The 25190-nt window shown below is 36.8% G+C and overlaps 1 protein-coding gene across 10 annotated transcripts in view; it reads right to left on the bottom strand.

Annotated features, from left to right (window-relative positions):
• The window catches only part of atp8a2 (ATPase phospholipid transporting 8A2), a 50435-nt gene that overhangs the window by 18603 nt on the left and 6642 nt on the right, over window positions 1–25190 (bottom strand). For 4 of the 10 annotated variants that reach the window (XM_079602075.1, XM_079602071.1, XM_079602076.1 and 1 more), the window contains 23 exons: window positions 20686–20830; window positions 17421–17520; window positions 16648–16746; window positions 16452–16497; window positions 15934–15974; window positions 15605–15678; window positions 15347–15416; window positions 14269–14396; window positions 14067–14178; window positions 13222–13390; window positions 12943–13070; window positions 12470–12547; window positions 12293–12381; window positions 12099–12143; window positions 11901–11976; window positions 11690–11795; window positions 11140–11222; window positions 10988–11037; window positions 10823–10892; window positions 10322–10406; window positions 10095–10234; window positions 8656–8794; window positions 7591–7655 (listed from right to left, as the gene is read on the bottom strand). In XM_079602075.1, the coding sequence (XP_079458201.1) occupies window positions 7591–7655; window positions 8656–8794; window positions 10095–10234; window positions 10322–10406; window positions 10823–10892; window positions 10988–11037; window positions 11140–11222; window positions 11690–11795; window positions 11901–11976; window positions 12099–12143; window positions 12293–12381; window positions 12470–12547; window positions 12943–13070; window positions 13222–13390; window positions 14067–14178; window positions 14269–14396; window positions 15347–15416; window positions 15605–15678; window positions 15934–15974; window positions 16452–16497; window positions 16648–16746; window positions 17421–17520; window positions 20686–20830 (2138 nt within the window). Of the gene's footprint in view, window positions 1–7590; window positions 7656–8655; window positions 8795–10094; window positions 10235–10321; window positions 10407–10822; window positions 10893–10987; window positions 11038–11139; window positions 11223–11689; window positions 11796–11900; window positions 11977–12098; window positions 12144–12292; window positions 12382–12469; window positions 12548–12942; window positions 13071–13221; window positions 13391–14066; window positions 14179–14268; window positions 14397–15346; window positions 15417–15604; window positions 15679–15933; window positions 15975–16451; window positions 16498–16647; window positions 16747–17420; window positions 17521–20685; window positions 20864–21971; window positions 22316–25190 lie in introns of those variants that run through there. The other 6 variants (XM_079602072.1, XM_079602069.1, XM_079602073.1 and 3 more) reach the window with 4 other exon arrangements.

Genomic DNA, 25190 nt, shown 5'->3' with positions numbered 1-25190 from the left:
TCTTGATAATGGGGACAGAATCACTAATAGAGAAAACAAACATCCTTCATTCTGTAACGAGAACCATGTGGACGACGCAGCACGCAACAAGGCACGGCGCTGGCGGCCACACACGCATACACACACAAACATACATGAACGCAGCTGCTGAAGTCTCTGTCAGCGCTACGACAGCCTTTGTGTAACACAGAGAATGAATTCACTCCATACTGCCAGCTCTAATCAATATCTTGCCGAAACGATTGACTTGCTCCAAAACTTAGTGAGCTGCCTACAAAAGTAGGCATTATATCTGTGCTTTAGATGCAAAGACTGTTCTAAAAGGTAGGAAACCTAATTATGTTCTCTTCTAAGAGCCACTGTAGCAATAAAGGCAATCCCAGAATGCACCGTGCTGCCCTTGTGAAAAAGTGCGCTTAAAAGTATATTTTAAAAACTGTACTTTCAGATAATACAATATTAATGTATTAAAGGAAACTTAAGAGAGTACATTTTCATGACTGTTTCTTAACACTGCAATACAGTTTTTAAAAAGTGCACTTTGTAAATGTAAAATTTACAATTTTACCTTAAAACACAACAAAAGATTATTAAAAACATATTGATTTTCATTTAAAGTTTAAAGATGTAGTTTAAAGTACTTATTTTTACGTGTTGACTCAAAACTAAAGCACATGTAAAGCACTGGATTATAATTGTAAAATGTAGTGTGTTATTCGATATTACATTTTAAAGTTAATATATTTTAAACAAATTAAAAAGTTTAAATATAATTTAATTTAAATACATGGCATACACATTTCGATAGTAATGACATTAAAGTTGATTTAATTACCATGAATGCTTGACAGTACATTTGACAATAAACTTAAACCATATTTCAAAGACAAAGTAATTATGAAATTGCATATTAAAGTCCTAAAGTCCTATTTAAGTGGGTAATAATAATAATAATTGCATTTATTCTAAATTTAAACAATAAAATATATTAATTTAACTGTAAATAACATGCATTTAAGTGTTAAAAAACTGCATTTATTTGGCTTACTGCATCTTATACTTGTATAAAGATAAGTATATCTATGCAAGTACATCATTTCCATATGTACTATTTTTTAAAGTATGCCAAAGTGTACATCTTTTCACAAGAGTGAGCTCAGTGGAAAAAAATATATTCAGGGATGATTTAATTTGATACTATTTTTTTTATATATTTGTCTGTATTTGTATGCTTATGATGATTATTGAATCGTTAGCTTAGCAACATGCTAACATCAATCTCTATTTAAACTAAGCGCAAGTTGAATCTCATGTGTGGTACACAGTTTGTGTTTGTGCCTATGTAGAGCAATCCAAGACGGTTAGGATGTTCCCTCAGAAGGCAGCTGTCTATGTAGGCAGTGGGAAGAGAAGCAGCTCGATAGGTTTCGGAACACTGTTTATAGCGGAGCTGAGATCACCCATCAAAATTCCTGAGTAACTAGAGCTCATCTCCTCTCCTCAGCTCAACCCGAACATGTTTTGCCTGTGTGTGTTTATCTTTTCATTCAGGAATTCCTGTTTGCTTTCACCTTTCCCAGGAAAACATGAGGGGGAAAAACTGAAACGTAATGAAAGAATTAAAACTGATTATGGATCAACTGAGTGCTGAAAGTCAAAGCATTTGTGCGTGTGTCTCAGTGTGTAAACAGTGGCCTAAGAAAACTGCTACTGGTAATTCATTACCGACAAAATTTCCCAGCTAACTCAGTTTATTATTAAAGACAGCTCTCTCTTTTCCACTCTCTCCATTAGACACTCACGGCTGCTTCGATTTAGTATTAACTTCAGAAAGGATGTGTCAATGTGTCTCTCACCAGGGTGTGAGTTTAGAAGTCTTTATCTGGGGCTAACAGGACTGTTTGCACATCTTGTTTATTTAACAATTAAATGACCACATTAATGACCTTCTAAATCTTTGTGTATGAGTGGGTGCGTGGGTTTGTGTGTGTGTGAGCAATTAGCTTTGCGTTGCAGTAAACATCCTAATACTCCAACACAGAGGTGCTAATAAGCCTGAAGAACGTGCCAGTCAAACCTCTAGCTATCACGGCTGCCAGCGCCGTGTCCATGGGAACCGCCAACAGTCACTAAATCTTAATCCCTGGGCAAACCCGAAACCACACACTGAACACAGAATTCACCCTGCATTCATGCAAACTCAAGCCATACAGTTTCACATACCATAACCATGCCAATTTGACTTTAGGGAAGGGGTTCCTAACCAGTGGGGCAGGGCCTACTAGGCTTCCTGAGCAAACTTCCAAAGTGTCCTCAAGATGAAAAAACATAAATAAAAAACATATGAATCTCCAATGCACATTCACGCAATAAAGTCTGCTCTTGCATCAACAAAACACGCATGCGTCTTAACGCTCTTGTGAACGCGAGTTGGAGATTAATATTTTGTTAATAAAGTGGTGCTTTTTTGCGTGTGCAAAAAAAGCACTCGCGTCGCGAATTAAACCACTGGAGTCACATGAAATACTTTAATGATGTCTTTTACCTTTACTAGCCCTTTAACTCTTTCCCCGCAATGGCCGGAATTTTCCAGCTTTCCATGTTTTCACTGTTATACAGTAGGTGGCGCTATGACTTCTTCTGAAAGATTACTGAATCCCCTGATTAAAACACATGCGAACAAACATATATGTAAGCAGATGCATATGTAAAATGCAATCAACAACATTAAACAGCATATAAATCAAAACTGCCTAATGTTACTGAATAAAATGTGGAGTCGACTATAAGACTGTGCAAGCATTAGGGGTGTTGATGGACGATCTACTCCAACTGTGCTTTGATCATTGTTCTGAATCCGATCAGGAAATAGTTTTTGACAAAAACATGCTTTTCTCCGTTTATCAATGTTTTTTTTATTTACAATAAAATAGAAAATGTTGTTAAGGTTAATTTATAATACTACTGTTCAATATTCATTCATAATGCATTCATGTTAATAAAAAAAGGCCTAATTGTTATTCAGCATATCTATTGAAAGATTAGAAAATTACTTAAAATAAATGGTAAATAAATAAATAATATGAAAGACTAGTACTAGTGTCTCCCAAAAGATGTGGGACTCAGCCATGTGTTGAGTGAGTTCAGGTGGTGAAATCTGCTTGACAGGATGGAATGAGTGGACAGACGCTATTGGACAGCTGCTGGTGATGCAGTTTCATTGTTATTCTATAATTTCTATCAAGACCTTTTGCAAGGAACTCTTGAGACACTCTAGAGAAAACTAGTGTTTTACCCATTAAGGACTCATTTAGACTCCAGACTTCCCCTATTTTTGATGTGCTGTACATTTTTCTATGTCATTCCCTGACAGAAATCAAAAGTGAATGTATTTCATGATCCAAGGTAAATGTTATTTTCTGTATATCTTTGTGCTGGGAACTGAATAGAGTACATGTTCTCACAAACACACATACATTTATAGAACACACTACTGTACAAGCGCACACACACACACACACACACACACACTGGGGCTTTGTTGTGTTCTCAGGTTCCTGCGAAAGGGATCTTATCACATTTATATTTAGAATAGAGAGAAAGGCCCCTTTGGTGTTACATATCACAGATCACATTCTCCATTCATAGAGAAATCTCCCAAACACACACACACACATACACACACAAGTGAGTGAGACATTAAGGCCAACTGCTGTGACATATGACAGGTCACCTTATCTGTTCAATGGCAGTGTAGCATGGCAGTTGTGTCATAAAAAGCATAAGGCAGCGAGGCCACACACACACACACACACACACACACACACACACACACACACACACACACACACACACACACACACACACCACAGCTTATATATTTATATAAAAAAAATCCTAACCGAACACAAACTTTTGAACGGTATGATATATAAAATGAAAGCCTGTGCACATTATACTTTTACATAGAAACTTTTTATAAAAGCAATAATATACAAGAGGCTTTGTAATAATCTGAATTAATCATGACTAAAGATTGCTGTTGTTGTAAAGGCCTTTTTTCAATTTAAAATACTCTCAGAACTTGCAAGTAATGTTCTATCCTTTCAATAAATGAGGTATAATAAATAATCAAGATTACATTCACAATACAACAATTTGAATGATTACTGAAACACTAAAAAAGTTTGTCTCTTGCCATACAAGTTCAAAGTGAAGCTCTAAAAAGGACAAAAAAAAAAATCCCATCACAAGGTTTCGACTTAAATTTAGCAAATATAGTTAAGTCATATGAACCACTTTTATGGTACTTTTTGTAGGCGCTATGATCTGTCATTGTATAGCAATAGCTGCATGAACCTTCAAAAATGTCTACTTTTGTGTTTGACAGACAAAATAATCTCATAAAGGGCATAATTGGTATAATAAATGGAAATTTCTTAAACGGTAAGAATTTTAATTTTAGGGTGAACTATCCCTTTAAATGCCAGAAACACCACATACCTATAAAACATAAACAAAGTGGATGCCTGTAATGTTCTGGCCCTTAAATAATGTGCGCGACAGAGATTTCGATTACATGTCAGCCATCTTGTGCACGTGCTGACCTCTTAGCTCGGTGTATAATATTCATATTACACATAGGGATGAGGAAACAGGAGCACAACCTGTGTGTGTATGATTAATGACGACTACAGTGAGCATGTTTGTGTAAGTCATGTAATGCAGGCTGTGTGACAGCAAACGTGGAATGCAGCCTATCAGAAAGATCAGACAGACAGTGTGTGTGTGTGTGTGTGTGTGTGTCTGGGAAAGTAAGAGCGAATATGTGTGGGCCACGGAAAGAATATGCACGACAAAGGAAGGAGGCAAAGAAAATGTTTGGATAAGAATAACTCCATGTGTGTTACAAGGACACCAGCTGTCTGAATGGGACCGTGTGTGTGTGTCACAGCAGAGTGACAGATGGAACTTGTCACAGAGTCTGAGTCAAAAGCCATCATGTTTACCCAGGAGGCTTTGCTGGCAGAATTTGTTTTGACGAGATGGAGCGCCAAAAGGAGATCGCGTTACTCCTCACTAGACACACACACTTATGCTCGAACACACTCTAATGCACACCCTGTTCCTGTAAATTTGGGAGCCGCTGACAGACGGAGGAGAAGTTGTGTGACAGGAGAGACTGAGAAAATTGACCAATCACACCATCAACAATGACGAACAAACTTATTTGTGCATTATATAGATGACAGACAGAAAGAAAGAAAGGAGGAAGACATGAAGGACCGTGATGTGTTGGCCCAACTGTGCGTTACATGAAACGGCAGCTGACACGCACACAAACACAATACACTCTTCATACCCTCCACACAAAAACACACAGCTGTGACATTAGGCTCACCCCAGCAGTGTCTGAGGTATTGTGGGTTATTTTAAGTGCTCGATAAGATAAGAAAGAATTCTTTAGGAGATTTTAACCAAGACGAGAACCGCCCATCTCCTTAAAATGTCAATATTTTACTGTGCTTTTTACTAGTGGCATAAAATGTCCAAATAAAAAGCCATTAAACACTCATTCAATAAATCCTATAATGTAGTTGGATATTTTTCAAAAGTACAATATTGACTACCGCAAATGGCGGCCCATAAGAGAGCAGAACAAAAACAACAGTATCATTTATTAATCACCACCCATTACAACCACAAAATCTTGTTGCTGGGCCATAGGCTTTAGATTGAGCCTAATGGGACTATTTCACAGTGAGCCTGAATTTTCATCACATGTTTTTGACATCAACAAACAAGTCAAATGAAAAGACTTGGCGAGTAATACTGATAAAATGGGAATGGTTAATATGCCCTTATAAAATAGATAAAGTTCTGGATGCTGATTGGAAAATTCATCCTGCGCTGAAACATGCAGAGTACATAAAATGCGCCTAAAAAACATTCCATGCTATATTTATCAGTTTGATCAGGATCAATATTTTTTTCCTTCTAATATTTTGACTGACATTCGGCACTTGTGCAAACTCATGCTTCTCATCTGAAGTGGATATGCGAGTTTAAAATAAGCAATTTGATGCTAGGGGTAACAATACCCTTCAGCCATAATTATATTTGCAATTATAGCATGGCCTCTTAAAGCCTCAATCCAAAAACAACTAAACCGACTCATCTGAACATACTGTTTTCATTTTACAAACAAAATTACTGGAAACAATAAGAGCCAAAAATCTGCCAACTGTATTTTTACAAACCGTTATCAGTGTTTCTAAACAAGGGGAAAAAAATTAAACACAACAGTCATCCTGTTTCTTCCTGGTGGCTTTTGTTTCCAGATCTCTGCTCAGTCTGTGTGTGTATGTGTGCTTATATGCATGTATGTGTGTGTGAGTGAGTGATGCTCTGCTGTCTGGCCGACTGTTCTCAGAGATCTGAGACTTTACAAGCGCCCTAGTATGACTATCTTTGCCTGGAAGTAATTAACCTTGTGTGTGAGAAAAAATAGAGGAGCGGACTAGTTGTCTTACAACAGAGTAGAGGAAAAATAAGGAAAACATTATCAGAGAGATTGATAGCTAAAATTGATAGCTATTATAATTCACCTTTTAAAACTAGAATCATAAGCGTTCGTTAAAGCATTCTTCCTTTAAAATCAACCTAGGGGACAGAAATGTTCTTATAATTAAAGATACACCCGTGTGTGTTATTCAGCTTTTTCTCATGTGCTTAATGAGTGTGTGTCCATTGCTGCGTCCCAATTCGCATACTATCCGTCCCAAATAGTATTAAAAATTAGAATGAGTGTGTCCCAAATCGTAGTACGTTGAAATGAGTATTCCAACGATATCCGGATGGTCTACTTTTTCCGGTTTGAATCCGAAGTGCAGATCCCTGCACACTCTAACGGTTAATATTCCCCACAACCCGTTGCGCATTAGACGAGGATTCGATTAGAACTACAAACAAGAATAAAAAGTGTTAAAAAGCTACAAATATGACGGATGTGCGAGTCCGGCGGTGAAGTACAGAGGTTTAGATAAAGGGGAGTGATTAATTATCAGTAGCTAACCTGACGAAAATATTTTTATTCAATGTTATCCACATTATATTTAATCTGGAACAGCATTGCGAACTTTTGTAATAATACCTTTGGTCATTAACTTTTAAATGCATCATTATGCAAAGTGCAAACACACAAGGAGAGTTCTCCGCATGAGAACTACTACATTTCTCTCCGAAACGGTAGGAAAATAAATTATATTTTAACTGTGACAAGATGATTGACAGGGCAGTTTAAACGGTGACAGCATCCACATAACGATGTCCCAAAGCTTGCCTACTCTTCTGCTACACACTCAAAAGTACGTAATTTTTCCTTCACAAAAACAGCACATGCTTGTGGGTGAATTGGGACGCAGCACATATGATCCATCATGGCTTTCATCATGTACAGGTGAAGGTAATTAAAGTGTCTGGTGTCATCATTGAGAACAAGAACAAAAGACACACACTTTCTTCACCCGTCCACACCCAGCGTCCTCCAGAGAAAACACACACACATATACATACACAATATGTACTTACATCCAGGGAATCTTCATTGACGATGATGAGGGACATGCCATGTGACACCAGCTTACAGGAGTAACCTGAGGCACAGAGGAGAGTTACAGTAGAGGTGTTACACAAAGCCACACGTACACACCCCAACAACAACTTAACCTCTTTGTCTATCTGTCATTACCCACTAATGCCTGTCTGCTGTCCAGTGCTTTATCTCCATTCTCACCCAATTTATTTTGAGCGGTCTGTCTGCAGCGCCCGCCTGACTGCCTATCTGACCTTCCTTCCACGTCTCCATTAATCTGGGAGTGGGTTTTCAATCAGTGTCTGTTTGATAATGTATTCTGTCATATGTGTGTATTTATATATATATAATATGTAAATTATACAAAAAGTCTCCAAACAAACCAGTAATGAAACATGTTATATTATTAAAAAGAAAAGCTTATTTTCCAGTTTTATTTTCAAGTCATCCATGCTGAGCTTAAACCAGCCTAAGGTGGTTTGCTTGTCTGATTTAAGTGGTTTAACTAGTCTTCCTGTCCAGCTGACAAGTACGCATATCTCTTATAAAACCAGCGAAACAGACCCAGAACTTTAATCCACTGATGTATTTTTGTTTTACATAGGACTAAATGTTTAATATTAACCTGGGAGCTGCCATGATTGTCAAACACCCACAACTGCAAAACCATGTTATAATCAGTCATAGATTTCCAACTCCGTGTCTGTGACCAGTGTTTACTGAGCTTGATGACTGATGATCCGAAAATAAGTTGACTATTAAAAAGAACAGCTGAACACCAGTTCACAAATAAAATTTGTTTAAATTGTTGCTGCCTTTATGCCTTTAGTTATATTTTTTGTATAAATGTAAAAACACTAAAGTTAATGTTATGTATACTTAGTTTTAATAAATAGAACAGGAATTACATTCTTAGTGTAAAAATACAAACTAGAACTGTATTTGGTTTCTTTTTTCTCTCTCGTTTTTTGATGTTTATTTCATTAGGAAAATGTGACAACATTACTTGTAACTGGGACATGAATTTACATTTGATTTTTATATGCATGTATGACACTAACCAATATTGATGGCCGTCTCCTGCTTGTCTCCAGTCAGAACCCAGATCTTGATGTCGGCCTTCATGAGTGTTGCTATGGTTTCCGGGACTCCCGCTTGCAGCCGGTCTTCTATCGCAGTGGCACCCAACAACAGCAAGTTCTGCGTTACAAAGAGATGAAAGAAAACAATTGAAAGAGGAAGATGGAAGAAGAAAAGAGAAAAAAAATTATGAATTAAAAATCTATAATTTAAACTTTAAAAATCTAAATTGTAACTTCCCCACATAAATATGAATTGGACTTTGAATTTAATTGGGACAGTATTCATTTGATTAGATCACATTTATTGGTCTAATTATTAATATAGTCTTGTTTCTGGAAAATATACCACATTGTGTGTATGATAAAATGTTTATGGATAATTTATAGTGTGAAATATGTATTTAAATTCAAACTAAAATTACAGCAGATAAATGCAATTTATTAAATTATTTTAATTAATTCTTTGTTAAATTTCAAATTGTAATTTTGAATTTAGATTGTTCACTAACTTCAGAAAATAAACTGGATTGTGATGCTAGGGTGATGCTGATCCTGAAGTCTTTATTATATCCTGGTTTCTAGATATTGCTCGAGTTCTATGGGATTTTTGAATTCTAATTTATTCTCCACAGGCAAAAATCCTGAGTCTGATTTCTTAGAAAAGTAATAGCACTCCTAAATAAAGCCAGGTAACACAACACCTCAACATCTTTCACACCTTCTCACTCCATCTGCTCTCATTTACGCCGCTTCATCTTTTACCATTTCTTATCCAATTATTTCTATTTTCTCTCTCCCTCCATGTATGCGTATGTAAGGGAATATTTAGTGTATTTATATGTGTGTGCAGAGGTAACACAGCAGTGTTGTTGACTCTGGTTTTATGGGGCTTTTGGCAGACCGGTGCAGGTAATTATCCTCACTGTGGTATACCAACCCCTCCTCAGACTACTAATCTGGGCCAGAGCCCTGAAAAGCTAAAAAAACCCCAACAAACTGGATTTTCACTGCTCTATATAACAGCGTCTGTGTCCTGGGGCTTAGATCTCTGATCGGTAAGTTCTAAGTTTTGCAATACTGTGTAATCCGGCCTGATGGGGAGTCAGTGAGTTAATAGCTTGTAGCGGTTAATGAGAAAACAACAGAGTACCACATTCTGCACAATATGAGTTCAGAGCTGTGAAAATGTAATGTTACAGTGCCACCTGTTGACCAATAAAAGGACTGCAGCTGAAGCACACCCATATACAATCTATCACCATTTCAATTGTATCTGACTCTATGGCCATCTCTTGCCATATGCGAGAGACAGTTCATGCATTTTCTTGCCAATTATTAGAGAAAACACACTATCAAACAATCCCTTGATCAAATATAATAGCTGTTCTCCAGTGATACGCATGGGATATATTATGCACCTTCTCTATGAGTTCGTAGCATTCCTCCAGTTTCTCTGCCCTGTCCTTTAGCACAGTGCTGATACGATTGTACTCCTTCAGCCATTCCTGATACGCTCCCTCCTCAAGGTCCACATATGCAAAACAAAGTGTCCGCAGCCCTGCGCATGCAAACAAACACAAACCAAAGTTAATCCAAAGAAAAGATAAACTGTGACAAACAATGACAGGCTTGAGAAACTCTTCACCTTCTGTGGCAAACTGCTCCAGATGGGCCAAAGTTAGTTCCTTATATTGTGACGTCTCATTCAGACGCTCAAAAATCACATTGTCCTGTAATACATGCATAGCATCATTACATTGCTATGGCTTGTGCCATATAATCCTATCCACATTGAGTATAAGCTTTAACATCATAAGGAATGATTAATTATGAGAAACTAACAAAATATAAATGTATATGTACTGTAAACACTACCATTCAAAAGTTTGGGGTCAGTAATATTGTTTTTAAAGAAATCAATACTTTTATTCTATAAGGATGCATTAAAAAAATGACAGTAAAGACATTTATAATGACAAGAATGTTTGATATATTACTGTTTTTACTGTATTTTTTATCATATAAAAGGCAGCCTTGATGAGCTTAAAAGACAAAAAAAAATGTTTTAATCTAACCAACCCCAAACTTTTGAACATTACTGTACATTCTGTCTCCACGCTAATTATGTGGTTTATGAAACACTCACCGCTCCCTTGCAATAAAGTCGAAGTTTGCCCGTAGGTGTTCTGACAATCACTGACATCCGTTTGCGATTGCTGAAAAAAAAAAAAGACACATGTATTGAAACACGACAATGTGTGTTTGTGATGTGGTATGTGTGATGGTGTGAGAGTTCACAGCTGTCTCCTACCTGGAAAATTCTAATACATTAAGAAGCTCATATGTCTGCTCTTTTTCTCTCTGAGAAACAAACACAATAAAAAAAGCACAAATTTAACACAAAAACATACAAACAGTATGTTTTGAGTTCTTATTATTAATGGCAAGAAAACACACACTAACCGCCTCTATGATGACTGAATGTGGTGTTCGTGCAGTAAAAACAAAGCCCAGACCCTTGGCACCTTTAACCAGCGCTCCTTCATCTGAAAACACAAGATTATGGAAACATCAGTCAAAAGTCACCAAGGCTTCATTTATTTAATGACAAAAGCACAGTAAAGACAGTAATATTGTCAAATACCAATTCAAAATAACTGATTTCTATTGTATTTTAAAATGTAATTTATTTCTGTGAAAGCAACACTGATTTTCCAGCATCATTACTCCAGTCTTCAGTGTCACATGATCCTTCAGAAATCATTCTAATAGGCTGATTTGCTGCTAAAGAAACATTAAAATTATTATCAATGTTGCAAACAGTTTCTTCAGGATATTCAACTCATGTTGAATGATTAGTGAAATTTTGTTTTGTGACAATGTTCTGTGTCAATCATTTTGTCCAATTATATGAAAACGATTTTAAGCGTGACAATTAAGTGGTTAACTATTAAATCAAACTGAAGGAGAAGCTTTAAATTTCAATCAGAAACCAATAAGAATATTGTGGTACCTGGTGAGGAAGCCTGGTAGATAAGTTGGTCTTCTTCTTTCTCAGGTACAACAGTGTGACAAACAGCCATCATGGTCAAAAACTCACAAATCTGGGGGCATGTGGGCTATAGAAAAGGAGAAAAGGACAGATAACTATTAACAAACAAGATACACAAGAACCTGTGTTTTAATATCCCGGGTATAACAGAGGACAGCTAAAAAGCTCTTACGTGGTTCTTCTCAATGTTCTGGATAAGAGCAGGATCATCAAACTCAGTAGAATTATGACTTGTAGAGGGAAGGTGACTGCAAAAAGACAGACAGAAATAAGATGTAATGGACAACATAATTTCATAATGCACATTACCCTCTTAGACCTGCGTAATATTTGCCAGGGTACAGGACAGATAGAATCAGCGGCATCTGACCTGAAGTCCTCCATGGATCGATCGCATTCCAGGTCTGGGAAGTGCCTGGAGACAGCGTTATAGATCAGTGGCCACTCACACAAATATAAACAAAAAGTAACAGATCAATGCACCCTAATAGAGCCAGAACGACGCAAAGCACAAGGATAATGTGAGTGTATTGATGTACGAAAGCAAAAGAACACCACAATTACCCGTATGTAATTCCAGCTATGGTGCACTTCTTAAAGTGCATGATGTTGCAGGTGAGAGTGCCAGTCTTATCTGAAAATAGATATTTTACCTGAAAAAGAAAAAGACAGTGAATGAGGCGTATTGGAGTCAAGGTAGATTAACATTTGTAAAAGTTAACAAGAAGAGCTTCTCCTCACTTGGCCTAGTTCTTCATTCAGATTGGATGTTCGGGCCATAGCGGGAGTGTCCGTCTCGGCATAATACATCTCAACATCCTGTAAATACGCATGAAGAACAAAGCATGCATTCATAACGGTTGAAATTCTTAGGTTTCAGTTTGAATCACAGTTCTCTGGTCATGGTTTGGGTACCGTTTGGAAAAATTTGTATTTTAACATTGAGTGATGCAAAAAATAACTGTAGAGAGGAGCATTTTGATAAATATATGCATTGTATTACATATTCATTATATTTTGTACTTAACCTATTAGTGATGTATACATTATTTAGTGTACGTTTTAATAAATCTGTGATGAAATCGAGTTATTACAGTTTATTAACGTTTAAATGTTTATATTTCACAAATTTTAGAAATTCGAATTTTCATTTGGGTGCATCACTAGTGATCAGTTGATCCCAATGTAATTGGTAATATATAGTCTTATTTTACCCAGTTAATGAAGAGAGCCTGTGTGAATCTGACCACTTCTAGAGTAACCAGTAGGCTGATTGGAATCAAGTTGTTATAGAGGATGATGAAGGTCAGCAGATTGTACCAGAAGTTCAGGGAGATGTCACCTGGATAGACAATGACATAAGCTTATTTCATAAACAATAACATATGCAAAATTATCAAAACCATTTATTTAGGGCTAGTATGTGGCAATAAGTGAAAAGGACACACATCCACATCTAAAAGGGCAAAGCAGGTTTCACTGTGTATATTTACCTGCACGGGAAAGGTACCAGCAAGCCTTATCCGTGTGCTGTTCGTTCCATATGGCGGCCCCGATGGAGCTGACCAGCGCCATGACCAGGAGAATCCCGAACAGAACCAGGATCTGCATGTTTGTCACACGCTCCACATTAGAGCGTTTCAGTGGAGCTTTAGTGGAATTCTGCAAGTGGAAACATTATATTAATGCTCTATACATAGTAAAAATTATCTTTAATGAATTTTAATAATAATAAATGCAGCCTTGGTGAGCATTAGAGACTTTACATCTATACTAACTTCATGTTTTAACCTATAAAAGTAATTAAAATAGCCTAGACTCTATCAAAGATCTGATTATGATTAATCTTTACAAAAAAAAGTACTGTGTCATTGTAAATGACTGCAAAACCATAACACTCTGATCATTTACATAGCATTTCCTTCAAATAATTGATTTTTCCCCTGTTACAAATTTATTAAAAGAAAACTCCATTACTCATTTGTTATATTCCCAAAATAATATTTTTGTATTATTTATATACTATTGTTGTATTTATTAACATTTTAGAAATAATTATTGAAATAATAAATTAGTAATTTTTATGTGCTTTTGTCATTTTTATTTGTTTTTTAAATATTTCTGTTTAGCTTTTATATTTGTTTCAGTTTTAATTTTATTACTTTAACTTATTTTATTTCAGTTAGTTGCCAAGGCAATTTTTTTTTTTTTTGTTCGTTTTTCATCTGATTTATATTTTATTTCATTTGAGTTTTATTTCAATTAACGAAAATTATTTACATTTTTAGCTGTTTTAGTTAACAGTAACAACACATCCAACTTTTTTGAGCTTACTTACCTGCATGAGTTTAGAGTCATGTCCAGTGTAGACTATAATTCCCACAACCCACTGCGTGTTCCTGAGCTGGGCGCCTCGTAACAGCACCTGGTCCGGCCCAAGTGGAACTGGGCTGTAATTCAAGCACATGGTCACTGAATAAAGTGTGTGTATGTGTGTTATATTTTAAATTCACACTATTTCAAATAGTGAATTGGCGTACTTGAGGTTGTCTAAGCGCAATGTTCCAGTGAAGTCGTACAAGTGTCTGTTTGGCCCCTCACATTCAAGACGACCAGTCAAAGCTATCAGTTCCTCCAGAGACTGAAAACTAGCTGTGAGTGAGAGGCCCTGGAACACAAGGAACAAAAACAAAGTAAGTTCAGAGCTCCAGATTGACATTTGAGACCATTAACACCGGTGCCACAAAGTTTGTGACTTTTCCTAAGTAATACTTTAGTACAAAAAAGTCAAACTTTGACAAAAAATTATTTCTTGATGATTTGGTATTTTATAATAGTAATTTCATAATATCTAAATATAAACTCAAAAGCAAAACATGTGGGGGAAAAAAAATATTAGAAAGTGGTAACCTTTTTTAATAAGTGTTTTTTGCCACCAAGTGATAGAATTCCTACATCTTGAAACTTTTAGTTTTACAAAAGGGGACAATCTTTGAAAGATGAAAAAAAAAAATGTTTTGGATAATATTTAGAGCTTCAAAGTGCTGGAAAAAGTGTGAAGCACTTCAAAGTCCTTTAAAAGTGCTTGAATTTTACTCTCAAAAGGTTGTGCAAACCCTGAAATGAATAATGTAAAAACAGCCGACTGTTTCTGCCCCAATACCCTGGTTACAGTTAGTGTGCTACATTAAATCCATGGGGAATGCTGGTGATTTGTGGAGTGAAAAGCCTTCTATCTCTTGTCCGTTCATCTAGTTGTGCTTCATCGTCGTGTAGTAACGATATCACATAATCGAGATTGCCCCGTGAGTAAACCTGTTCTGAGCTCGCGCTGCGATGTCAATTCTTCATCCGAGCTGATAAACAGCCTGTGCATCTCAAACAAGCAGAGAGGTTTCGTTCTGCTTTTGTTTCGTTTGGAGTTCCTCATATGCAACAGAAATGGCAGCTCTTATTAATTGAGAAACGTGGTGGTGGCACCAGTGTGACCTTAACTAAATTTAATCGGACCAACGGGAAAAAAGGTTGCAAAATGCGACCATTTAGTCGCAGTATGGAGCCCTGATGTTACACTTTTAGAACACATTATACAAAACACACGACTCTTATAATATGTACCTGTCGGATCTTTAGGTTGGTCTCGCCATCTAAGTTGGATGTTTCAGTATAGCACATCGCTTGAGGCTCACTGTGAGATAAACAGTCGCAGATTTTGAACTCAAAACAGCACAACACAAATATAACCACAACACACAAAAATATTTCACCGAAACATATTCCCAAAATCACAATTTCAACTTATTTTTCACAGTTATAAATCACACTACAGCACAACAAAGTCCACGGATAGACACACAAATACACTGCGGTGCTGACCTGGAGGACACTATGACCATGTCAGCCGGGAGATGCTGCCCATTGGTCACCTTGACTATGTCTCCCACTGCCACCTAGTGGGCAGGTGCAGCATTGCAACAGCATGAGGAGGGAGAAAATGAGATTAAGAAATAGATTGCAGTGCTTGGAAATAAAGAAAAGAGGAGCAACAAACAGCAGGATGTAAAAAAAAACAGCAGTTAGAGGTGAACTGAAAAACGAAGGTGTTACCAAAACATAAATGAAAGCATCATTGACCGAAAAGAGGGAGATGCAAAAGGAGTAGAATAAGAAAAAAAAGATGCAGAAAGAGACAAAGACAGGGTTACCTGCTTCCATATGATGGTCTGCCATGCTCCGTTACGCAGTACTAGAAAACAAGGACATCAACAGAAAAATTATCCTCATGAATATATAAATCTCTCCTCATGATTATATAAACCCTATATAAAATTAAAATGTAATAAAATTATTAAATCTGTGATCTTAAAGAGCAAAGGTAAGCTAGATGTAAAAATATTTTAAGTATTAATAATGATTAATATTGTATATATTAATGGTGTTTTCAGAACTTTAATTAAAAAAACACTTCAAATTAGCTGCAAGTGAATATAGATATTTTGATAAATATCTATTAACTACCAGTCACTACCGTCATGGTACCGTCATGCAATGATTAGCACTAAACCCATAACTTGAGAGGCCAAATCAAGTATTTCAAAATATATAAAATGTTACGTAACAAAGCACTTCTAGCCCTGAAATTTTTGGGGCCATTTTTGCATTTTTTCAAGTTGCCTTAGTTAATTTTTAACCCAGTTACACAGATATGATTGTAACACTCAACCTGTTGTCTTCTTCTTGTTCACAGTATTGTCTGCTTTATGTCTTTTCTGTGAGAACACAACACGTGACATATCATCAGCATTGTTCATAAAAAAAATTCAACTGAATTTCAAAGACAATGCACTTATCCAGTGTTGTCAAAACAAGGTCTGGACAGTTAAACAGCAATGCAGTGCTCCATTCAGCAGAATACTCACATAATCCTCAATGATCTCCTTGATCCCAGCCACTGTCAGAATAAAGATAAGGGGCACCAGCGTTGTGTAGCGACCCGTTGGGGAAACATCAGGGATTTGCTGCATTTGAAAATGTATACAAATACACATAAAATGAGATACTTTACTCTGCTGTTACAACAACATGCTTTGGGAAAGTCCCATTTAAAATGAAAAAGATAAGGTAGCAAAAACAGAATCTTAATCTGTATGGCTTCACAAGATCTGGAATATAGTGTACAAGTTGTATGGACTACTCTTATGATAGTTATGGTCCTTTCATAAGTTTCAAAAGCTCTAGTCATCTCCCATTGTTACGAGTACATTATCAAAATATCGTCATTTGCGTTCCACAGAAAAAGAAAAAATGTCATACAGATTTGGAATGACATGAGCCTTGGAAAGCACCGTATTGAGTAAACAACATGACACAAAGAAGAAACCTTTTAGCTATTTAGCCTATTTGCTCAGTCTTTTTCATGCAACACTGGCCTATCTAGTTGGATCACGTGGCAGCGGTTATTGAGAGTGGATGAGAGTGAAATAGTGGACCACTTCCAAAAATGGATATAATACACAAATGGACATGTTGGCAAATGAACGAAAAGTCATATGGTCAGCATAAGCAGTATGGTTCCACAGATGGATATCCCTTTAGAAAGAGACCAACATGAGCAACACATTTTGTACTTTGAGGTCCTCAAAACAAAGAAAACGCAGTTCATACAGTTGTCTGAGCATCCCAAGTGTCATACCTGCATAAGAGCGATGAAGAGGAAGAAGGCATTAGCCGCTCGCCTGATCTGTTCGTACAAGAACCGTGGCAGGAAGGTAAGGATCCCGTATTTAGCCGTGCTAGAGGGAGAAAAGGGAAAATGTATGTGTTTAAAAGCAATATATCAGCTTTAAACTATTTTAAAACATCTATATATATACAATCAGGGCCATAAGAGCACAAATTTAGGATTAGCTCTACTCAGGCTTCTATTTAAAAAAAAAAAAAGCACTCGTAAGTGTTTTGATACAAGCCAGGATCCATATGCTTTCACAAACACCTGACAGTTCATTGCTCACTGCATTAAATTTAGATAAACAATCCCAAAATAAGTGTTTGCGCTGTTAGGATGGATGTTTCTCGGCATGTCTGTCAATTATCTGTATTGATCAAACCCCTAAGTAGCTCTTGAATAGCTGATTGCGGCAGTAAATGTTTTACAGTCATTAAAATAGCTGTTAAAAATCCCTAAAAATAACCTCCGGGACTACAAATGTGCCTCCGTCCCAAGGCTGCCCATCTAAATCTAAACAGGAGTCAGAATTAGTTTGTGTGGGTGTTTTATATCCGCAATCTGGAGGCACTTATTGTGTAAATCAAACCGTAAGCATGTTTCTAAAATACAGCATGTGCTAGCGTGGTCCTCTTTGTAAACATGACACCCTTCTGGGCTCATCGGCAATAAGTTCACAGCCTAACACACCCAGTGTAACCCACACTAGGCATCAAACAGCGGCTCTGTAGCTGACCTGGAAGTACGACAGGCTATCGTTGACATCAAAGAGTGGCTGAAACCATTCATACGATCCCCTTCATTAACATTCAGCGGTCCAATCACACACACAGAAACCCAAAGCGGCGTCGCCATAATGTGTAGTACCTGGGGTTACCCTAAGACTGATATGGATGATTGCTCTGCTGGATTTGTTGATCTGGTTACTTTGTGATTGACAGGTGACCAATTGATGCCAATGCAATGGGAAGCAGAGACCAGTTGGTAAATAAAACATGAAGATTAAGGCATAAGATAATTCTTATTAAAAATTTCCACTGCTCCAGTCAGAGATGCATTATGCTGAGAAACTGATGAGCAGAAAAGGTCAGAGCTCCATCTGACCTGAAATTAGCCAATGACAAAAGGGCTACGGATTTCTAGGCCCGCCTTAATGTTGTTGCAGGAACCAAAATAGAGCCTTTTAGAGCAGAATCGAATCTTTAGAATATACTGGTGGATCGATGAAGTGTGTGTGGGTGAGTGTTTTCGGGACTGAGAGGTTGATTTTGTATGAGCTTCCATATTATAGCACTAATATGAAAGTGATCTGGGATCCAAATCTATAAGGCTTTTGTTACAAGTATTGACCTATAATTTTCAGAACACAATCATATACATAAAGCCATTTTGTCATCAGCAGAATTTCAAATATCAAACTGATATAATCGCCATCCAACAGATGAAGAAACACTCAAGTCTTTAGAGGACTTGGGCACTTTGGAGACCAAAAGACTTTTTGTTCAGGAACTGCAGATGAACTCTAGCCAAGCACGGCCCGGAACATGACCTTGGTGTACTCACAGGAAATCTCTGATGGAGTACTTCACTTAATGGAAGCTATTCAGATGTCGCGTTCAATGCGTACTTGCATACATTTAGCATGGAATTTCCCTGAGGGAAAACCTTAACTTGATTAAAGCGGTTTTTGTAATCAATCTCATAGCATTAGAGGTTAATAAGATGATCTTTATGTTGGACCATAAAGTGTTGGAACAGCGGTGTTGGTGGTGAGGCATTAAATGCAATGCGCTTAATTTTAATAATTAATTCAAGAATAACAGGTAAAAACAAAAAGTTGAGAGTTACTGCGAAATACAGGAAAAATGGGAGGAGTGACTGGCTGATCACACTGTCAATGGGATATTGCCCCTCTTTGAAGTGCGCAAATCTGAAAAACTGGTGAAAATGGACAGGCTAATTATTAAGTAAACAACTTAATCACTCTGAAACCATCACTTCAGGTCATGTCCAAATCAAAATGAACTTGAAATTACTTGAAACCACTAAATGAACTGTGAACGAGCTGCTTTTTGAAGGGAAAAAATTAAGGAGCATTTCAAACCAACATCAACACACTGTTGTTTACTGAGAATCTGACATCTTTAATTTTGTATAGCCTAGCTTTAATTTATTTGATAAAACAAAATCTTAGTGTATTATTTTAGTTCTTTTTGAAGCAACGCAAATTATCGCATTTTATCATTTATTTATTAATTTTGTGTAAAAACACAAAATCGATGAGACTTTTAAGCAACTTGATAAAAATGTTCAGCAGTATATACACTACCGTTCAAAAGTTTGGGGTCAGTACAATTTTTTTTGTTGTTGAATTTTTTTTACCGGTAATACTTTTATTCAGCAATGACGCATCAAACTTATCTAAAGTGACAGTAAAGACTTAAAAATTCTTTACAGTAACATCAGTAAAGATTTCGATTTCAAATAAATGCTGTTCTTTTGAACTTTTTATCCATCAAGGAATCTTTAAAAACAAATATGCATCACGGTTTCCACAAACCTATTAAGCAGCACAACCTTTTTCAACCTTGATAATAATAAGAAATGTTTCTGAAGCACCAAATCAGCATATTAGAGTGATTTCTGAAGGATTGTGTGACACTGAAAAATGACGCTGAAAATTCAGCTTTGCCATCACAGGAATAAACATTTTAAAACATATACAAATTAGTTATTTATTAATTGTAATAATACTTCACAATATTGCTGTTTTACTATTTTTTTGTTTTGCTTTGTTTTTCAAATAAAGGGAGCCTTGGTGAGCATAAGATACTTCTTTCAAAAACATTACTGACCCTAAACGTTTTAGCATTAGTGCAAATAAACAAAAAACAAATCAAGCAAAAATATTATAGTATTGTTTTCTTGTTGATAGTGCAAGTTAAATGCTGATCCTTTGCATTTATTAGACTAAACAACAAAGAGGAGAGTCTTTTCCATCTCTTTTAAAAAGACAACCTTGGAGAACTAGAACAAAGATACAATTGTTTGCAGCATCTTTAACATTCTTTTAAACCCGCAAAATTACAGTCACAAAAACACCACAATAACAACGGATACTTGATCATGTTCACTTTAAACAAATAATACACTAAGCGCACAATAAAACAAGCTAGAATAAATTCAAACTGCAATGTAACATTTTCCTGTTCGCTACAATAAATGAACTCACCTGACATGGTTGTCACAAAATTTGGTGGTTTGGGCTCGGTTGAGCAGCACGATCCGCGCTGTGGCATCTATCGGGTCCGCCTGTGATGTGGTTCCGGACATCTCATCCTCTGCCTTGCGGTAGCCGGCGGCCGAGCACGCGGGTCCTGCACCGTTCGAGTGATGGGAGAGAGGCGAGGCTAGCGTGAGTGTGCGTGGAAGAAGACAGGAGGAAGAACAGACATAGAAATATAGTTTACAGTTCAGTGCGCTGGCCACTAAACACTACTACTGTGTGCTGATGCAAGCCGCCCCTGGTGTCAATGACGTTTCCCTCTGTGCAACGCCCTCCCCGTCTCTTTCATTTCCCCCCATCCTCCTCCTCATCATCGTCCTCATCATCATCCGCGAGCAAAAGCTCCGTCACCAATACAGCAATACGCGCGACGCCCACGGGACCCCCTGTATAGAATGTGCTGATGGGAGCACAATGGCGCAGCAAACACCTTTGTAGGAAACCTTGTGCGTTTGTTTATCTTTATAAAAGCCTCTTTATTCCGTGGAAACACCTGTTTATTCACGATGCGCTGAAACGAAAAGCAATGATACAATGGCTGTGTCTCAAAACCTAGCAAGCTCCCTACCAAGACAGCATTTTAGTCACCATACGCGCCTGATTCGAACATTTATAATACTATGTCGGAGAGTCATAACGCGTACATCTTCCCATTAAAGCGTTGCGTAGCCGTTTTTGTTTTGTTCTTGACGCTCTGCAGAGCAACTCTAACAACTTCATTCATTTTCGCCGTCCGAATGAAATAAAATGATTTTACAAGTAAAATATAATTAAACGTACGTTACATCACAGTCATAATATTTTAATATAGCCTAATAATTATATTTATAATAATAATAATAATAATTTATATCAAATAATATTTAATTTCTAACCATGTGCATATTAAATAATATTTCATTTTAAAATGAATGAAATAAAATGAAAAAATAGTATTAAATTAATCGATCAAAATAATGTCATTTATTCAGGAGCAGCCTCGAGCTTACAACTGATTGGTCCGTGAGGTAAACGTTATGCGATGACGTACGGCTTCTATGCGTCCAGTGTAGAAGCGATTGCGGCGCGTCGCGTGGGTTCTTGTATGAGACGCAGACACTCGTACGCTGAACGCAGCGATTCCCTCTCAAATGTTGCAGCATCACAGACCACTGCCAAATTATTATTTCCTGCACATAATAAATAATGTACGCTCGGTAAATAACAGCTCTGGATGTGACAGGAGAGTTTACCCAGCTGCTGCATGATCGAAAGCGGGCGTGGAGAGATGGACTACACGCGTCACTTCTCCCATTCCAGTCAGCCTCTCTAACAGACAAGCCCCAAACCCTCTCCCGCCGTGTCATTTGGGTCAATCTGTGGACGTTTTTATAAGGCTCCACTCCGTTGTGTCTTTGCAGTGACAGAAGATGGTTTCCCTCCAGACAACGCGCTTTCTCTGTCCCCTTCTAACTACAGCACTACCCGCAGTCAGACAACACAAAAACCTTACATTTAAAGGCGCAGGCACTGCTCGGGAGTCACACGCTGGTGTCCACGATATGGATCGAAACTACTAAACCTGCTTACTTACTTCCTGTTCATTTGCTCCTCCTTGTTATGATGGAAATGTTACCTGAAGGCACATATGCTATGTTGTTTCTCAAAGGGTTCGTGTTTGAAGGTCAAATTGTTAATATTCATAGCAAATGCGAATAGGAGCGGGCTTCACTCAGTGATTAAACGTAAACTTTAAGAGTGCTGGCCTGAATAATTAGAATATTTAGAACAGGAGAGAGGCCGCACTATGCATAAATAGTCTTTTTATTTGCACAAACGCGTTTCGGCGCGTGCCTTCTTCAGTGTGCACAGGGGGTTTTAGGTAGAGGTTCCCATCATAAGATAATTTTATGGATTTTGTTTTAATTAATTAATTTAGTTGTAATTATTTATTTATTTTGATTCGATTTTAAGAATTAAACAGCTCATAAACGCTTTATCACTAGAATAAAATGAAAGTAGGCCTATTATGCAGTCATTTAAGACATTTCTCCTTATAGAACATTTTTGGCTTTTAAAATTGGTTCTTTAAAATTGAGTCAAGAACCATAGAACCCCAGTGAACCTTTTTTTCTAAGAGTGTTATTTTATTGCATTTAGCATTATATTTTCCCTTCTATGACCCACCAGTTGAGAACCACAGCTTTAAACATTTACAGATAAAGATATCAAAGCAACCCATAGACGTTCATGAGGATGTACTCTGAATAGGGCCAAAGAATCAGGATTGACACACTTTTCATCATACATCACATCTCCCGCTCTGAATGATCTCTCTCTTCCTCTCACGCTTTCATTTTCTCTTTCCTCTATACTTATTCTTCCAATCCCCAACTCAGCCATTCAATCTTAATGATCGATACAAGGCCCATGAGATGTGGCTTAAAAGTTTATTCAGCGACAGATAAAAGCTTCAGTTACTCACTAATGGCCAGACCGCCAGACACTTTGTACCTGATAAACATCACAGAACCATTGAATCAGCAACACACTGGTAAATGATGTGCAGTAGCACATAGACTGGACACCTACCAGTTTCATAAAGGACACACAGGCCCTGGTTAAGATTATCAACAAGTACTCAATTCACAAGTTTCCCAACATGTGCTGATAAAACTGAGAAGCTAAGAGCTGCACTGACTTTTGCCCTCAGATAAAGACCAAGAAAGAAACAATATTGTTCCGTTTTTGTGCGACTAAATCACACCCAAACACTGTCAACAATCGATGAAGAAAAGTGTGCCACAACATTTCAGCTCAAAACATGATTGAACACTTGATTTCCATATATTAAAAAAAAAAAATACTTACAAAAACGTAAGCATATTTTCATTTCTTTCTGCATCTGCAAGACGCAATATTCATTTAATTTACTTATATACATATATATATATATATCACTGAGTTTGACCCTAGGCCCAGCGTGGGGTGAGTGTGGAGATTTGGCCATCCGCCAGATTTTCACCACTAAAAAGCAGCATGCTTTTAAATTATGAATAGCCCTTGGTTGCATTATTCATCCCTATGCCTTTGTAACCGTGCTCACTTTACCCACCACATTCTCTTATACCTGCATGCATTCATTCAGCGGGCCTCTCTTATTCCATGCAATATCACTGCACATCTCTCCGTCTGTATTATACTACTCTGATTAGTCAGACTTTGGTCGTGCTGTTCAAATGGGTGTCAAATTCCTCTATTGTCTAGAATTTTCTGCTACGGCAACACAATGGCACTGGAATGGGTTCAAGAGGACAGTGAACCAGGAAATCTTTATAGCAGTACAGAGGTCATACAGACAACCAAACAAAATCCAAAGAAAGCAAATATGACATGCTCAAACGAGGCTCTTCATTTGCAAACTGCATAAAGCTACAGTCTCCCACTAGGGATGGCCGAGTTATGTATTCAATCCTATGGCAAGTATTTAAACATATCAATGCTGATATCTCTAAGAAATGTAAAGTTTTTGTGATTTCTGAGGGTAAACTACAAATTAATAAATGTGATTTTTGACTGAATATTAACAAAGGCACCCTCATGTCGTTCCTACAACAAAATTGTCTTTCTTTCATGGAACACTAAACGTGAATAGCAAGCATTGCTGTCTGTGTTTGTCCTCGGTCATTATCAAATTATGGTGAAAAATCTTGCCCTTGACTTTTCAATTATGAAAAAGATTTCATAGAGACTTTATATATATATAAAAGGCATAATGTTATGTTTATTAAATACTAATATTAAGTGTCTGTATGTATGGATCATTTTGTTTAAAGCTTAAAATACGTAATTAATAATATAACTTAAAATGCTTGTCCCTTGATTTTTTTTAATGTTCTGTTAATGTTAAATCTTAAAAAGTTGTAAAACTCCAAGGTCAATGTTCACAGTAAGAAGAGGCTGCTCAAATCAGTTCATTAAAATGTTATTGGTTTACATTGTTTAATGTTTGTGTGAAAGATTTTCATAGAAAAATAATATTTTTATATAATAAACAATACATTTATTATAGTCTGATTAGAAGTATTTTGAGGTGACTGACACCATCTTAGAATTATTATTTTTTTAATTACATTTACTTAATGTGTGAAATAAAATTAATACAATTCAGGTTGTCCTTATTAACAGCAATAATGCCAATGTTAATAAATACTTACCATCAACTTTTATGGGAGAAAAAATTAACTGAACTGAATTCAAAATCAGTATTTTGTTGGAAAATCAACAAAAGTTGAATTTTTGTTTTTGAGAATGACCCTGCTGGGATGACTTGTGCTTTTCAGCGTTCTGCTCATGTGGAGATACACTATCTGCTATAAGTTCTCTTTCCCTTTAAACCTAATGATGCATATTAAATGTCATGCTAATTAAATAATTTAAGGATTCTAATAAACCACCGAGGATCGTTCCTA

The sequence above is a fragment of the Phoxinus phoxinus genome (genome assembly GCF_949152265.1).
Source record: "Phoxinus phoxinus genome assembly, chromosome: 24".
Classification (NCBI taxonomy): Eukaryota; Metazoa; Chordata; class Actinopteri; order Cypriniformes; family Leuciscidae; genus Phoxinus; species Phoxinus phoxinus.
The sequence above is the reverse complement of the archived record's forward strand: the minus strand, read 5'-3'. Positions and strand labels throughout refer to the sequence as shown.